At 44.0% G+C, this 18,691-nt stretch overlaps 1 protein-coding gene across 3 annotated transcripts in view; it reads left to right on the forward strand.

Moving 5' to 3' along the window:
• The window catches only part of myt1lb (myelin transcription factor 1-like, b), a 112,612-nt gene that overhangs the window by 52,567 nt on the left and 41,354 nt on the right, over positions 1-18,691 (forward strand). For all 3 annotated transcript variants that reach the window (XM_034576987.1, XM_034576989.1, XM_034576988.1), the window contains one exon: positions 17,445-17,905. In XM_034576987.1, coding sequence (XP_034432878.1) covers positions 17,445-17,905 — 461 coding nt within the window. The remainder of the gene's footprint in view (positions 1-17,444; positions 17,906-18,691) is intronic.

Genomic DNA, 18,691 nt, shown 5'->3' on the forward strand with positions numbered 1-18,691 from the left:
AATGAGTCTCAGGGCATCGACATAGGAGGAGCTCAACAACAACAGGAAGGGGGCAAGAGGACCAACACATCATTGGCTTGTGCACATTGTGAAGCAAATAGTAAATGATGGACCACATCCACTCTGGACACACTAGAGATGAGTGATAATTTCATGTCGTGATTATAGTGACCAAAATGATCTTGGTCATCAGTGTTTTTAATTTACACTGAACAGAAACAATGATAAGACATTCAAAGCACTGAAACGATTTCATTAATAATAATGATAATAATAATAATGTTGTTGGTGTTGTTACATTGTCATTTTTTATTATTAGCATCTCACTCACACTCACTGCCTCGTGGACATGTACCATAAACTGTAAAGATGGACATTTCCAATTCCTCAGAATATCCGGAATTGATATATCCTAGATATGAGCGCTGCCATCTTGCACATTTGAAGCCAGCGTCTGCACAGTAGTGCTCGGAGGACGGGGTATGAGATCCCGTCGATATATACGCACTTGACAAATTGCGTTTCAGTCTCAGGTGTCAATCATGATGTTTCCCCCCCGTTTTTATAACATTAACTAACTAATTAAAACCAAACTTAATGGTAAAAGTGACACTTGGACAATCATTAGTGTGATAAGGACTACCTACTACCTGGAGTTTGATGAAAACTTATTTAATGTGCACTTGACTTTTTGATTTGTTATATGCCCCATCCACTAACATGGAGGAGGCAGGATTTATGATCTATTCTGCAACCAGCCACCAGGTGGCGATTTGGATTCACTTTTGGGGCACTGTCAAGTCGTCCATCTTTATCTAAATTGTCTGTGACATGTATCAGCTCCTACTTTCTAGTCAGCTTGATGTAGACCGTGCGTAGTTACTGACGTTGTAATGTAGTGACCGCTCTGGTGCGTGACCGCTCTGGTGCGTCCACAGACATCTGCACAAATCTGGTGTTTGAATTGATGAAGTAAATTTCCTCATCCCCCTCTGATGAACAAATTTACATGACTCTGACCCTCAAATACTTGTGGATGCAGGAGAGTACAACACTGAAGCCTTATATAAATACAAATGAGTAAGAAGAGGGTGACAGTACTTACAATGAGCCCAACGACTGACAGAAATACAGTGGAGACTTGTTTTGAGGTCTATAGTGTTTTTTCCTGCTGGAGCATTTTTCCAATTAATTCCACAACTGTCGGACTTTACATGATAAAATATGTTGATTGGGTGAATAAACCAGGTAATGACGCACACCGCAGCAGAAAAACATGTAGTATTTTCACAACACTGGTGCCTGGTGACAGGTTCCTACATCATGAAGACACAAACTCACATTCACTGTCCAGCTGCAGTAAAAAGGAGATTAGAGCTCCAATGATCAATGAGCATCATGATTCTGCACATGAAAATGCTCTTTGATAAATTCACTGTTGCTATGGTTTGAGTAACTTTGCTAAAAAAAAAAACCACTACATTGCCCAGCTTTTATAAATTTACTGAGCCGTTTTTTTAAATGTAACCTGACTCGTGGCTGACTGCCACAGACAGGAAGGGAAAGTTGTCCATAAGTCAGATAAATAGGAAGTTCGGACTTGTCCTTTTACTTTGACATCTTTCTTAGTAGTATAGTAGAGTATAGTACATTTATATTCAGAAACAGTGTAAATATATGAACAAAAATTAAAATTAATTAGGCTTATTACAAATCACTGACAGTTTCTCATTTGCCTGCATTTTCATGTTTCAATAGAATAATACAATAACTTAGTTTTAAATGTGCATAAGAAGATATTGTTTGCACTCACTTGAATGAAACTTTAGTTTCTTGTATACAACCCCTGTGTCACACACCATGGAAATGATGCCAATATTAGCGCTATCGACATGTCGCCCTTCCTTTGGTGCCGTTTGAAAATACGTTTAGTGGCCTCTCCCCTTCTACTGTGTAGCCAAGATGGCGACTGTTGAGAAGTATCCATCGTGCACCATGCAGATACCTGTCACAAACTGCAAGTTGAAGTACTTGTCAGCATGAATTGATGCCCTCAAAATAGCATGACACACACCTATATGTTGTAGCAACTATTGGATTATTGTTTTCAGTTTTGTTAAATAAAAAATTTTAAACTTTGGGTTTGGTCTATTTAATCTTGTAGGATTCCAAATCCTTCGTCCATCACTTACATTTGACGTGATTAATCAGGGTCCAAATTGATAGTTAGCCTATGTAATGAGACTGATTCAGTAAGTTAGCTATCTGTTCCCTTTTACCGCTGGTGCCCTGAGTAACTTCATGTTTAATAATTTTATTTTTTAATATTAATATTTTGTTCCTCTGCACCTACCAAATGCTCTACAAGGGCGTTGCTGGCTGCTGATGCCAAACTACTTGTGGCTGTCGTCTGATGGTCCACTAAGTGTTTGTGGCTAAGACAGATGGTCTCCTGTAGGCTTACCTCTGTCTGGGTAAAGTGCTGCCAGGCTGACTTCAAGGGCCCTCGACTGGAGCAGAGCCTTCAGAGCCGGCTCTTCACCTGGAGAGAGGGGGGAGCGAGGCAAAGGGCAACACACTGACACACGCATTCGCACATACACGTACAAGCCACACACACGCACGCAGACACCTCCGAAGCCCTCACACACACAACCTACTTCACATGTAGAGCAGCATTCCCAGCTGAGTGCCGCTCTCCAACCTGGCAATTTCAGCGGAAACAGAATCCGACTAAAGTACACCGGGCATCATGCTGGTTTCACCACAGGGGGGGGGGTTGAATGGCAGAATGGCCTCAGTACAGACTCACCACGATCCGATTTGTCGATTTCAATGGCGCTCTATCATTTGCAGACACGTGTGCACATACAGACCGAGCTAGATTGCAGATTTTTGCTTCCGACAGTACTGTTGGATTGTTATCGCAGTTTATTCAGTGCAGGGCAAATTGAAGGTGGACACACTCCCAGGGAGTGATGAAACACAAAGACACACATGCTCCGATTCATACATAAAAAAAAGAGGTACAAGCTCATACACACAGCTCCATCTGAAAGTGATGTTTTGGGTGACATTTAGTTTCTAGGTTGCACAAGATGCTCCTATAAATGAATCATGAGTAAATCTGTGAGGTGTGAATAATAGATGGGGGGGAGAGGTAAAAAAAACAAAGGAGTGCTGTTATTATTTGTTAATAAGACACTCTGGAGCATCACTAACTAGATCTCATTACCACAATACACCCAGGCATGCATACACACAGACACCCACAGCCACGCGCGCACACTTCTCCCCCCCCCCCCCCCCCCCCCCTCCCACCCACATGCACAAACACTTTGCACACACACCCCACATGCCAAACACATGCAGGAGTCTCTTCATCCTTGCATGACTATTTTTACCTGTGAAGCCTGTCGTTGCCTAGCACTCTGTAATTACATCCCACACTCCGCCGACGAATGATTAGAAGCAATGACGGATGGGTTAACACTGTCACCTCAGGATGCCTCGGCGCAAAGCTAATTACACTGCCATACATGTGTCATACGTCTGATACATGTGATAGCCCTCTCAGCCTCCTGCCATAACTGTAGAACAAGTAAGATAAAGGTGGACGACGTGTCTCCTGTTAATCATCAGATAAGACGTGATGAAGTGACTCCGCCGTTGATAATGGATCTTTGTGGCTCTGCGCCGGCTTAAATGTGGAATAACAGAATGACGGGAGGAGCTCCTTTGGTGACATTTGGGTCAGAGTGTGTGTCTCCAAACTTTAAACTTCTTCTGCAATGAAAAATACAGCAATGTTATGTTTTCACCCCTGTCTGTTTGTTGGTTGCAGTGGTGGATCTTGGATTTCTCTAAATCAGGGGCCATAAAGGGGCCTCAAACTACACAGAGGGGCCAATTATACAGTATGTCCAACATCCGTGCACAATTCCTGATTCAGTAAGGTGCACATCTAAGTCATTCCTTGTTCAGTGTTAGCTCTATAGATTAGAGCAAAGTCTCATATCATTGAATATGTCTTGGAAATTGTTCTTTGTTCACATTTTGTATTTCACAAATCTTAGAAAATAAAACAATTATTAGCAAATTGTCATATTTATTTTTAGTGTTGATAGTATTGTTAATAAGTGACTAGTTTATTAAATAAATAAAAAAGACTTCTTACATGACAGGGGCACTTTTTTTGCAAGCAGAAATATACAAAAATGAATGGATGTATTACCTCGAAACTTGGTGGAAGGAGGCTGTGTGGGTCGGGGACGAATCCATTAAGTTTGTGTATGGAGCCAGATCAGGGGGCATATCAATTTCTTTTTTTTTCACTGTCTTTAACCTTGCGATAGGTTTGGCCATTTTTCAACAACAAATCTGAAATGTTTAGCGGACTGATATTTATGAGTGTGTGCAATTTGGTGCAGATCCAAATAAATATTTGTATGTAGAGAACTTAAATGTAACTCCGTACAGAACTGTTTGGCCTTGGCAGAAGTCCCATTGAGATACAATATCTCTTCTGCCAGGGAGTCCTGGATAACATGGGCAGCAAATGAAATAAAGAAGAGTCATATATAAATACAATCAGGGACAGATAACACAAAAAACCTCCTGAAACACAGCGAACAGACACAGAAACATACGGGAATCAATGGCAAAAATCAATTATATACAATAAAAAACACATATTAAAAGCAATGACATTATTCTATGAAGATGGTTTTAAAAGCTATGTATAGGCTACCCCAGCATCATTTTGTCATTATCCTCCTTGAAATCACTGTAAACACATGTTTTTTTTTTAATGTTATTCCAGTGGACCTGGTGAAAGATAAACGTACCCCATTCATTTCAATACCAGAAGAGATTTTTGTCATGAATGGCAGGAAAGTTGTACACACTTTGTTTCTCTCTATAGATAATTTTGGTGTTATTTGGATCAGGAGAGTGTGTGTGTGTGTGTGGTGTGTGTGTGTGTGTGTGTGTGTGTGTGTGTGTGTGTGTGTGTGTGTGTGTGTGTGTGTGTGTGTGTGTGTGTGTGTGTGTGTGTGTGTGTGTGTGTGTGTGTGTGTGCAGACAGGGATGCGAGGGGTTGCGATTATGATTGCCATGACTGCAGCTGGGTCTGTGGGCTGAGTAATTGCCTGTCTTGGTAGGGGGAGCGTGGTAGCAAGCTAAAAGTCAAGTGCTCTCTTCCTGCTGTAGACCTCATTTGGATTCCACATAGCTAGCTAGCAAGCTAGCGCCAGCCTTGGGCCTGTATTATTCATAGCTTGACAGATAGCTCTCACTAAAAGCATTGGAACTGGGCCAGGTGCATGATGATGGAGTGACAGAGGGAAGCGGTGGCACCGCTGCACCTCACTCTCTGCCCGAGAGGAGAGGAGAGGAGGAAGAGGAGGAAGAGGGAGAGAAAGATGAGAGGGTGTGAAAGAGGAGAGGATGAGGGGAGACAGGAGGGAGTGGAGAGGAGAGGGAAAGGTGCAGAGGGAGAGGAGAGGAAGAAGAGGGGAGAGGAACAACTAAGGGGAAGGAGGAGAGGAGAGGGAAAGTAGATGGAGAGGCGGAGGAAGAGGGCAAGAAGATGAGAGGAGAGGGGAGGAGCAGTTTTAAGAGGAAATGTCTAAGTGGAATAGGAAAAGGAAGTAGGGATGTAGAGATGAACAGGGTGAAGAGGTGACAGAGGGTGAGGAGAGAAATCACACAGAATTATCAGAGGGCCATATGAAGTTGAAGAACAGTGCGACTACAAGACGTTAGAGCAAAGCTTACATTATCGCAGAGATAGAGGATAAGTGCGCTAACCACAAATGTGAGAACGAGGAGACGGCAGGAGCAGAAATGCAGAGCGAGCGAGTGAGTTAGTAAAACCATTTCAAATAGAGACAGAGACAGTGAGAAAGAGGTCTGGAAAAGGGAAGAGGAGAACAAGCAAGCCATCCACCCCCGCCAAGCTCAGCAACCCCTCTGCCTCCATGTGCAGAACCAGATAAGGTCGCATTAATCAAAATCTGCCACTTCCCCTTCCAAAAAAACACCGTCTCTGCCATCAGCCCCCCTCTGTGAAGTATCTGTCACCGAAACGGAAATTTCCATATTTAATGGGGAAGCTTTATATCACCGAAAAGGCAGTGTGGGCTGAGGGTGAAAAGAACAGAGTTGGTTGGATCTGTCAGCTCAGTCATTAGCTTATGCACTTGAGACGGCGTAAGCAGCCTTGGGGCTCATTTCAGTTTGGCTCTGATACTGTTGTTATCATTTCACGAGCGGAGAATGGAGCCGGACAGAGATTGGTCCTTGTCTTGAGCAGCAACGGTAATAGTGTAATAGCAGTGTATCGTAACAACTAGTTCAGTGCTCGTTCTAAACCTGCCTGTTTGGAATGTCCGGAGCTACTTCAGAATTATTCCTTGTCATTAGTGAGTCCTCCTCAAACAGTTCTACAATATACTGTCACTTGTTATTGTTTGTGTGCTGGTGTGCAGAGTTTTTCATAAACAGTCTATGGTGCAGAGTAAAGTTAGAAAACTTTGTGTTCATCCTACCTGGTTTATCTGCAGCGAAGATTTAATGGTAAATTTTGTTCATGAACTAAAACTGTGTGAATGTTAAATTTCTTTTATCAATGCATGTGGGCTATTTCAGAGGTCTGTTAAGCAACTGCTAAAACAAGTGCAAGTGCACAACTTCGACCAGCCCCCTTCGACTGCTACAGGGCGCCGCTCTCTTGTCTATTCAAATTGTATTAATATTGAACGTATCACGTGTCAAAACATTACCAACACTGCACTTGTTCGAGCCATTAACAACACACACACAAAGCGTGAAGCTGATTAGATGGACTGTTTGTGACAGACAGACCGACAGACAGACAGATGTTTGTGGGACTCGTAGGTAGATACTACATCTCTACGTCTCCTTCATGGCACATTAAAGAGGGTTTTTTTTCCTGCTGCATTTTCTGTCCTCACATAAACCCTCACTTTGAAAGCGCTTCATAACCGCGGCCACCAGATTTACACATGCACATCCCTCATCATGACTTCCTCTCTCATACCATTTGTTTATTTTTCCCCTTGTAACCCCCGCACCGTTATTTGCCTCCTGTGCATTGTATGACAGTCCTGAAAAGTACCTCTCTGACATTACCCGGCGACAGATAAACAGGTGGTGTTTACGCTTTTTTTTTTTCATCCTCCTCTTTTTTTTCCTCTCTTTTTTTTCATAACTGCCATCCCCGAGGAAAGACATCAAAGGGAATAACAGATCATGTGCAGTGAGTGCGGAGCGTGCCAGGGGAGCGTGGGCATGAAGAAGGAGGGTTTCGGGGTGGTGGGAGGAAGGGAGGCAGCAGTTCGCTCAGGGCCAGCTCCAGGCCGGGCACATCCTGACCTCTAACCCCTGAATCCCCCCCCACCACGAGTTCTCTCTCCCCAGTCACAGCCTCCCCCCATAATCCCACCTCGGGGCAAGCCCTCTCCTCAGAGCAGCTGCCAACTAAATTACATCAGTGTCAGAAAGCCCTCCTCCTGTGCTGAGGAGATGGAGCCTGGTAAACACGATGCAGAGCGGCAATCACACTGCAACACAGATACTTTATTCTGTGAGAATTACTGTAAAGGAAAAAGCTGATGTATTTTAATTAATATTATCGTTATTATGTTAATTAATCTCATGAAAAGACCAGTACTAACTGTACAATTGTGCAGCGTGATGTTCCAACTTCTCCAGCTTTATGTGTCTTCACATGTTCCTGTAGAACAATCTTAAATCTTTAAAAAAAATAGGTCATGAATATAGAGTTTATAAACACACCTTAATATTCAAAACCATTGGGTAATGTAGTTTTTGTCCAAGTTACTAATAAAGGAGTTAATTGTGCCTTTTATGTTTTTTACCACAAATATTTCCAGGACTAGGTTAGAATACAAAGGTTTGTCGATTCAGTGGCAGTTAGTAGCATTTCATCGTGTTACTGACTGATATGTTTTTAATCAGGTGTTTTTAATAAGCTTTATGTTAAGGAGTTAAGGTCATCGCACATTGTCCGTATTTTTCGCATTGTGTCGAATAAAATCATCAAGCACATAAACCTTGCAAAATAAGTCCAATGGTTTTAGTATTCTATTCGTTCTCAACATTCATAAAATGGAGTAACGCAGTGAGGATGATTTTGGGCTCACCTCAGTGCTTAAAAAAAGAGAAAAATACGTTGGGTCCATCCAATCCTGAGAAATCGTCAGGGACAAGAAGAATGTCTATTGCAAGATGTCAGTGGTCCAGTTTGATCAAACAAGTCTCTGGAAGGTTTTTGCGATGATGCGAAAAACGCAGCAAATCTAACCGGTTCCGAAAACTTAAAATATTGTACGAAGTTTCTGAGTCAATGTGTTAACATGATTGACACAACGTGAGTTGAATTTATTTTTAAATCTAACACAACTCTGGACGAAAAATAAGGAGTTGGTTTGCAAAGATCATATCATTGCTGCCTTTGGATGTAGATTTTTAATCCAATTCTATTTGTATTTCACTAAATTACAACAAGGCACTTTGTACAGTGAGGTCCAGAACTCACTATTAATAGAATGTCAGCAATAACAAAAAAAAAATGTATGTACTTTTTGTTGTTTGGATTAAAAGATCTCTGTTGAATTCGCATTGCACTTAAAATTCTGCAGCAGAAGTCTATTTTATTCAGAATAATCTGAGTGGATATTTTGTATGCGTTTTTCCTCCCTGTCAAAACCTGGTTGCCTTCATTACCCATGATACAAGTTGACCGCTGACAGCTGGGTCAGAGGTTTGGGTGTGTTATGCTAGTAGTGGCTACTGCAGCCTCAAGCCTCTATAACCTCTAGCAGAGACGAGGAGCCGGCTACAGAGGTCCGATGTGTTCACGTCTTTCCAACTCCACACAGATTTTACTCACTTTCAAACATCAAGTCTTCAGATACAGACAAACTCGACTCAAGTGACATCCCATACGGAAGTTTATCAGACTTCACATACTTTCCCTAAAGAAAGAATAGGTTTCTTTTTTTCCGTAAACAGAGCTCTGGTTCTATCAGCTACTATTTTCAATTGCTAAATTAGGCTAATTTTCGTAAGCTGAGGAATTTTGATCAGACAAAACAAGCAGTTTGAAGAACAGACTGTTAATAAAGATGGACGACACATTTCCACTTTCTCCTACCATCCAGAAATGAAACCAAAATATCCCTGATATGAACACTGCCATCTTGTGCATTTGGAGCCAGAGTCTGTGTAGAGATCGAGCCGCAGTCGGGCGGTTCCACCGATACACACGCTTAACTAATCACGAGTCAGTCTTAGCTGTCAATCGGGACGTTTCACCCTGTTTTTATATCGTCAAATAACTGATGAAAAGCATCAGCGTGTAAAGAACTACCTTCAATGACAGACAGCATCTTTGAGAATTTTTTTTTTGACATTTACTTAGATTGTTTAGTTTGGTCCATGTCTCTTCTAACACGGAGAAGGATGGGTTTATGACATATACTGCAGCCGGCCACCGGGTGGCGATCATGACACTTTGGCTTCACTTTTGGAGAGCAGTCATGTCATCAATCTTTTTTAAAAGTCTCAGGTTTGAAGACATCACCTTGGGCTTTTAGAAATTGCAAAGGGCATTTTTCCAAATTTTCTGCAACAGTTGAATGAAAGGATCTGCAATATATCAATAATCAATCTTTGTATTCATAGTTTAGTTCCACATGTAAATGTTATATCATACAGTTAGTGACTTGATGCACATGATGTTATTCAGTATCAAATGCAAAGACTAAAATATATTATAATTTGTGCTAGTTTTAATTAAACTACCTTTTTTTTTTTCAATTCATTCACATCAAATCAATTCTATCAGCTCATCCAAATAACCCACTCCTGCGACAGCCTCCACTGTGGTTCACAGAGACAAATTGACAAGCTAGAGGAAGGAATTCCTTTTCCAAAATGGCTGCTGGGCTAGCAGCTAACTAGCTGGCCTCTGTCTATGTGTGTGTGTGTGTGTGTGTGTCTTGGAGTTGGGGTGATTGATTGGAGTCATTACGCTGGTAGAGAGAGGGGGAGAGAGAGAGTCGTTACTTGGCTAATCCAGGAGTGAATTTAGCTGCAGGATGACAGATAGCCGCATTACACCCTCAGAATGTGCTGTCCGATGAGCTCCCCTGCTCAGGACCTCCACTAGGAAATTATGCAGAATATCTAGTTTGACACACATGTCAATATTCTGCCAGGTCCATCTCAAAATCCCTGAACTCATTGTTACATAGAATCCCACGAGTCTGAAGACCCAAATACCAAATAATTTGACACACTAAACCTTTGTGTTGTTAGATTATATAAATTCTGATTATATAATAGCCAGTCCACAAACGAGGCTGAGAACCAAGGGTGACTGGACCTTTTCTGTTATGGCACCGACCCTATGGAACAAAGTCAGGCTGAGTCCTAATCCTCTTTTACAACCCTCTTAAAACCTTTTTTTTTTATTATTTGTGTTAACTGCGCTTGTGGTCTGAATTTACTCTTGTTTTTCAAGTCAACTTAAATCACCAATATTTTATACAATGGCATTTTGTAACCCCTATTTTATTTTGTTATTTTAATTATATGATATTGTTCCATTTTATGTCTTTGTTTCTTTTATGTTGCTTCTTTTGATGAATGATTGCTCGTAATTATCAAAAATCTGCCTTCATCTCCGATATTCATCCGGAAATCTTTTAAAGTGTACAGAATTGTAAATGGAGTTTGGTGTCTGTTACAACATCGGCTCTTCTGGTTCAGGAAGCTGTGTCATGAGGAGGAGACATCGTTCAGTTGTGTTTCAGATGAGTTGGACAGCACAGTTGGAGTTCTGGTCAAACAGCTGATGAGATTTGTTTCTTGTACAAAATTGTGATAAATGACATCTGCAAATGGGTGTGTGGTCTTTGAACAGAGCAAATCCCAAAGATATTTAATTTACTGTCATGCAAGACAAGAAAATCTTCACATTTGAGAAGCTGGAAGCAACGAATGCTTAAAAAAGCCTAAAGTTTGATAAAGCATAACAGTAAGAACGGCCCTGGTTCTGGAAGTAATTTCCAATTCATTTTCTCCATTGACTTTTAGAAAATCCTCATATAAAGAGTTTCAAGTGTGGAACCAGGCTGAACATCTATGAGATGAATCTTGACCATAGAGCATGTGATTCTGTGCAAAAAAGTATTATAAAACAGTAAAAAGACAACGGTACAAGACTGTGGACATAATCATTTAAAGAGTGAAGGAACTACACGTCCCATAAACCATTGCGATTGATCCCTTTCCAATGACTTCCAGCTTTCTCTAGAATTTAACCTTGTTGTAGGCATTTTCACCTTTGAACACTTTTCCTCATCTTTGTTAGAAACACTTTCATGAAAACAGTGAGCTCCACCTATCACAGCCGTTGCTATTCCACCTGAGGATTATGGGTAGTGTAGTGCTTCTCCTTGACACCGTGAATAAAACATATTTAATGCAGACTTGTGGTTTGTACAGGAGCATATAACATCGTTTCACTATCTCATAGCTTGTGGTAAGTCTACCTTGGATCCTTCAAATATGGCTGATGATCAAAATCTATATTCAGAAAGAAAATGGGATTTTTTAATCCTGAATCCTTGTTGAGCTGTATTGACTCATCAAAACAATGTCACAATCAAGGTCTAAATTTTGCAAGTGTTTTAGCAAAAGGAAAAAAAATAATATCTCACTATCTGAGCTGCTCGTCCGTGTCTATCTCTCATGCCCTCAGCTTCATCTAAGATTCCCCTCCAATATATTCCATCTCCTTGATAGAGACACTATTAGGCACATCAAATATCCATGAGGGAGCCTGATGTTTGGTCCTTGGCAGATATGGTTTCATAAGGGAGCAGCTGAGGCCTCGAATGGGCTCAGGGAGTGAGGATGAAATGTAGGAAGATGTTGCTGTGCCCAGTAGAGTGGTTGCCAGCCACAGCCCCGCATCTCAGCCGTGTTGAGGACGGCGGGGCTCAGTGCGAGCTCCGAGGCTCACGCTGGGCTCGGGATAAAGAGGAGACTACACAGACTGTAGGGTATGAGGCGGTGGCAGTGGCACGGATAAAACAAGTGCAAGAGTTAACGGCAAGAGTCAAGGCGATGCAAGGGGCAGAGTGTATATGACTAAAGTTGAGACAGGGTTTGTTGGCTCCCGGCTACCAAACATTAGAGCTGGAGCAGCCACTGGGCAACAACTGGCTTATTGAACCAGTGAGCTGAACAGCATGTCTGTTGGATTCCGATGCCTCTCGGCTACTTCTCTACTGCTCCGCACGGTCTGAAACATACCAACCGCCGCATTGTCAAAGGAACGTAGAAGTTGGATTGTCAGTGCTTTTGTTCAAATATGTAACCAAACACCAGGAGATCTGACTTTAATCATTGTTGAGACTTCAGTGTAAATCCAAGTGGACATTTAGTTTCTGGGCATAAACACTCGCACACAAGCATCATTTTAAGTTTTACTGAGGATTATTTCAACACCGAGTAACTGACAGCCATTCTTCTATGTCTGCGTGTGTGTGTGTGTGTGTGTGTGTGTGTGTGTGCGTGTGTGTGTGCATGTGCGTGTGCGAGTGTGTGTGTGAGAGCCGTGGCGGCTGATATGCGAGCTGGAGCCTGAGCCGCAAGAAAACGCCCCAAATTGCAGCGTCTGCCATGCGCTGAGCCTCCTGCACCAAGACACTGTCTTTTGTTCTCCCCTGCTAGCAGGAGAAGCCTGACAGCTCTGAAATGATCCTCTCTGCTCTATCTCACACACACGCACACACACACACACACACACACACACACACACATTTCTGATCCTCTTTGTAACTCCTCTCCTATACATTTTCCAATTTTGTGTGCCCAAAAATCAAGTATATACACACATGCAAACATGCACAATAACCATACACTCATACGCCATCTGTCTCCCTCCTATAGCCCTTTCATCCCCCCCCCCACCACCACCTCTCATTTTCTCTCCTTGTCTGTCTTCCTCTCTCTCTCATTTTTCCTCACTGTCTGGCTGTGAGGATGGCGAATCCCTCATGGATTTCTGCAGGGTATCACCATGGAGACGGGGCTCTGCCACACGTGTCTATAGATCCTTCTGCTGGATAGGGGGCACAGCCAGAGGTGGTGCATCTCCACTCACGCTCTGGTGGGAGAGAAAAAGCGGGAGAGACAACAATGAAGCTGAGGTTGTGTGTGAGAGAGAGAGAGAGGGGGAGAAAGAGCGATAGAAAATAGGGGGAAGAAGGTTGAAAGAGTAAATTGGTGTGGCAGAAGTAAGGTAATGTACACTCCAAGATATATAGACAAAGGAGGGGGAGAGAGTGCGGGGGGAAGAGGAGCAGGTGAGGTTATGATGAGTGAGAACCATGAGGGAGAAATATGAGGTGAGAATGTGGGGTGACAGCAGGAGATGATGAGAGAGGGAGAGCGGGAGGAGTCGAGAGAAAGAGAGCGGCAGTGAGACGAGGCAGAGGGAGAGGCACCGGCAGCCTCATCCCTGTGTCAGGGAGACAAATAGCGTGTGATGCTAATGACTGGCTAAAGCTTTTGCCCCTGCTGAGAACAGCCGCTAATATGACTGCTAATAAAGGCGCCGTGCAACGCTGTCGCATTCCAGCAGTCGCTCAACTGTCGCCCAAAATTAGCCGAACAGGAGCTCTCCCTCTCCTGCAGCTCTGCTCTCCTGCCTCACATTAAAGCTCCAGAAACGGGGCCTTCACTGTAACATTTCCACTTTTCTTTTTTTCTGCATTAAAGGGCCACTTGTTCACACTGTAATAGAATTTGTTTCCTCTTTGAGGATTTGGGGATTCTGCCCGCAGAGAGAAACTTACTAGAGATGCACCGATCGGCTCTGACGTCATCCTTATCCGCACTTACGCCTGACTCATCCACCCATTACCCACCCGAAGGAATTATATTCTCTGATTTAGAGACCGGCACCAGCATGAACATTCAAAAAATAAAATAACTTCCACTGTGCCAGGATTTAGGCGACTCCGCCTCGCCTCATGATGCACCCGGCTGCACAGAATGAGCGCTCGCTCACAGCGCTTGTTGCAGGAATCCACAAGATTGTCTTTGCAAGGTGCTGCGGCCGTGGCAATGGGCCTTGTTTCTTCCAAAAAGAAAGCACATTGTCGTTTGATGACTCGTCCAATTGGCCTATTTCACTCACCCAAACCCATCCACTATTAATCAGACCTTAATTTTTACGACCCCACCCACCCGACCTGCGGATCAATCGCAAGTCCACAAGTGTAATTTAGTGTAATCACTAAAACGTACAGTATCTTTCTCATCTCCGTCCTTTTCTCTGCATGAATCCTGCACAATTTCTCCTCTTTTTTTGGACTTATTTTAAACGCCACCTAATTGTTTCTCGAATTTGAATTGCCAAGTGCAGTGAGTGGGATGCAGTGCCTGCGATGACGAACGCTGCAGCCAAGGTCACACGGCGACAGAGCCAGAAACACGTGGGATGGCGGAGCCGTGGAGGCTTCCTGCGTCTTAGTCATCACAGGGGCTTGCAGGAGCGCCGGGGCAAACTCACGCGCAGTGTCACAACAGCCTGACAGCTCAGGGACGGGAGGACACCGGAGACCAGAGTTATTGTGTATTCAACGCCTCTTAACGCGAGTGTGATTACAAGTCATTTACATAAGATTCTCTGCTTTATAAAAGGGTAGGCGCTTTTTAAAAGGGAGCCAAATATCTGTGGCATCGTAGGTGGAACTTTAAGCGGAGTGAAGTTTTTAAACATGCTCACTCTCTGCTATCAAAAGACCTCTTTGTTTGTACAATCCTGACCCAAAATATTAAAGTGCACTTGTCTCCTTTTGAAGATACAATGGAAGAAAAATGCCATGTGTTTATTATTTGCTACCCATTAGCTGATGTTGCAGAGCAATTATAGCAATTCAACGACCGTTTTTTTTCCGAGTGATTCAGGTGCAGTCGCATTAATACCTGTCAGCCGCTGAGCTCTGCTGCGGCTCTGCGCTCGACAGCGTGAGCTACTTTACTGTTAAGATAAAGGTGGTGAGGCCGGACGAGAAGACAGAGGAGGGAGACGAGTGGTGAGCGGCTGTGACTATCTGACTTTCCCACACCACTTCCCCTCTCTCCCTCCCTCCCTCCCTCTCCTCCCTCCCACTCACCTATCCTCCTCTCCTGCCAGCCCGCCTGCCTTGGCAGCCGCTAACCTGCTGGGACCGGCCCTTGATTTATTTGGAGAGGGCCCCGGAATGGAGGGGCCCAGGATGAGTGGCATTTTAATGTGCTTTTGAGATGTTTGGTCACAAGCATTATTGATCACAGTGCCGCAGCGCACCACACACACCCCTCCTCTCTCACTGTCCCGCAGACCCTCACACTGCCCCGGGGGAGAGGTCTGGCTGTCAGGCAGGGAATGAGTTTCCATGTGGGCTTAGATTAATGAAATAAGGCCCCTGGTTGCAGGGGGTCAGACCATTAAGGAATCCCTGGGCTTGGCGAGATTGAGCCTGCCAGGTGACTGGACCCTGACTGACTGATGGACGGGCGGGACCAAGGAGAGAGGGTGAGAGAGGGAGAGGGGAGGACAGATAGGATATTGGACCGTGGGACAGACTGACTTGAAAAACAGAGTAGAAGTAGAGGGAGCAGAAATAGGTTTCTAAAGCCTTTTCAGACATGAACTCCAGAGACTGTCCACAGAAATAGGTGCAGACTTTCTCAGGAGTTTGCCTCACACATGAACAGTGCAGCAGGAGATTCTCTGCTCAGACGGGTTCATCAAAATCTCCGGAGCATTCGTGGGAGGGGCGGTGCAGCAGGCGGAGGCAAGACCTTACGTTTAAATTCTGCTGCAGTGATCACATGTTTCCGTTTCCAGCTCATCGGCCCATATCATCAAAAACTCTCTTGACATCATTGTTGGTGTCTTCTACATGTATGGTACTCCTTTTTCATCTCGAGATATTTGTTTTCTTCTCTTCTGTCGCGTGTTAAAAATGTCGTCAACACCCACCCACCCACTCACAGTGAATCGAGCAGAGGATCTCATGCTGTGTTCTCACATCGGCTCATGCGGACATTCTCCAAAGTTTTTGTCTACGGGGAAACTCCGGAGAAAGATTCTCTCACTCATAAATTTGTGTTCTCACATACAGCCCCTGCGGAGATTACCAGGAGTTCAGTGCATGTCTGAAAGCAGGTTAAGACGTCAGTCCTCCATCAGCACCTGTAACCGCTAAGATTGAGCCTCATCCATAGCCGCTGCTCCGCCACAAATGCGGCGCACGTTGAATAACAACATCCATTTTCTTACTCTCACAGGCAGCCTTGTGCCATTCATTCACATCAGGTCTTACTCTAAGTAGCGTGGAGCCGGGGAAACATCCAGAGGTTGTAAAAATAGGAGCCAGGGATATTTCACAGCCGAGTGAACATGCCCAAAAGCGTGTTTAGCTCCTTTACACTCGAACCTCGACAGGGGGTTTATTTGATGGCCAAAACAGTCAGAGGAACGCATCATAATTCTGACTGTGTGGGTGCCTTTGTTCGAACGTGCCAGAAACGTGTGAACACAGCGGCGATACCCACACATCCACTGATGAAGCAACAGCAGCATGCACACGTTGAGCACACATGGAAGAGGAGGGGGGGGGGGCAGGTAGCAGCTCGGGGGCTCGCACAGGTTTGATGAGTGAAATGGATTAAGTCCCTGTGATCAACAGCCTGAGCGAATACACAGATTATCAGATTATCAGATTAGGATCTGCCCCCCCAATTTGCCTCGGGGATCCGGAGAATACATTAAAACCTGAGGTGCTTTGGCAAGATTCAATTACTCAGGCTACAGGTCCTCCCTTCTTACAGTCAGTCCCCGACACGCAGTAGTGTTGTGCTGCGTTCGGTTCGCGTCATCAGCAAGGGCATATCAGTCCGCGGCGCTGAGTGTTTGCAGAGCACGCACAGTGATTTTCCTCGTGGCCCGAAGAACAAATTGTTACCTAAATATTAATGAATATGGGAGTAAAGTGAATCTGCAGCTGTGGGTGCTTCAGAGAAAGAGATTTTATCCCTTTGTAACTGTTTTCTAGAAGAAATGGAGCATGGCATTTTATTATAATTGCTCAATAGCTAATGAGTACGTGTCTAATTAAGGTCGGCAAAGCAAAGTTCCATATTTTTCCCAGCAGACAGATTTAAGAGGCATTGCTTTTCTTGCAGTAAAAGGCCCTTGTTCCTTGTTGAATTCCTATTCTGTTGTAGTTTGTTAACCACGACTCTTTACAGACACCTGAGTGCAAATGAGCATTGACGGCCAGGTGAGGCTAAAGGCTAATGGCTGCCCTCTTATCTCTCCTCCGCAGTGTTAATGGCTGCCCCCTGGCCAAGAAGAGAAAGAGTCTAGACAGACAGACCCTGGAAACGTCCCCCAAGAGGAGCACCTACCTAGATGACATGGACAACTCCACGATGGAGGAATGCTACGAGACAGACGGGACCGAGGAGATGGACGACAGGGAGGAAGAGGAGGAGGAGGGAGCCGTAGAGGAGGAGGAGGGGGAAGTGGAGGAGGAGGAAGAGGAGGAGGTGGAGGGCTACATGGACTACAACGTAGAGCAAATGGAGCACGAAGAGGGGGAGGTGGACAGAGGCGATGGGGAGGAGGAGGAGGAAGAAGAGGAGGTAGAGGTGGAGCAAGAAGAGGAGGAGGAGGAGGAGGAGGGCGATGAGGAACGGGTGGAGGAGGAAGAGGAGGAGGAAGCGGTAGAGGAAGTGGACTATGAAGAGGGAGAGTCGGAGGAAGGAGAGCAGAGTCAAGGGCAAGGTGAGGACACTCTCCCATCACACAACATGAGCCAATTTTGTCAAATGCACTGGAACTACTTTTTGGGAATTGTAAAGAAACAGTTGAACATTTTAGAAAATGTGTTAATTTGTTTTCTGACTGAGCGACAACAAGATCAATACCACTGTCAGGTCTGTGCAGTCAACTTAAGGATCAAGGAGCCAGGCTTAGCACAAAGATGGAGAATATGAGCACCAGCCAGCATGTCTCCATTCGATCATCATAAAGTCCACCTTCCAGCAACATGTTATATCTCATGTGTTTAATCTGTGTAACAACAGAAATCGGTATACCATTTTATCGGGAGGTTATGTGTTGGAATATTTATTGGCTGGGCCCAGTAGCATCCTGGATTCTCCACTGGTTGCCTGGCAACTGCCAAGAAATACTTTGGCAAGTTACCGCCCTTAAAACAGAAAATAGTTTTTTACACTTTGGTTTTTTCCAAAAACAAGATATAATATTACTCAAAGCGTTTTAGATGTGCCTGTAGTTGCTGGTTAGTGCTGAGGTAGGCCAACTGGCTGCTGGCTGTGATGTACAGCCATCTAGTTAGTCTAATCCAACTATAAACCATAGTTAGTTAGCCTAACCATAACCTTGCACAGTATAAGGTAAATTTTGATTTAATAATAATGAAATACATATTTGTACAATGGTAGTAATCAAATTGTCTTTTCACTTTTTCCCTGCATTTTAACTCAAACTTAACCCCTAAATCTGCAAATATATGTTTTTCTCAAAATGGTGAATTGCTCCTTTAAA

This window comes from Hippoglossus hippoglossus, chromosome 22 (genome assembly GCF_009819705.1).
Source record: "Hippoglossus hippoglossus isolate fHipHip1 chromosome 22, fHipHip1.pri, whole genome shotgun sequence".
Lineage (NCBI taxonomy): Eukaryota > Metazoa > Chordata > Actinopteri > Pleuronectiformes > Pleuronectidae > Hippoglossus > Hippoglossus hippoglossus.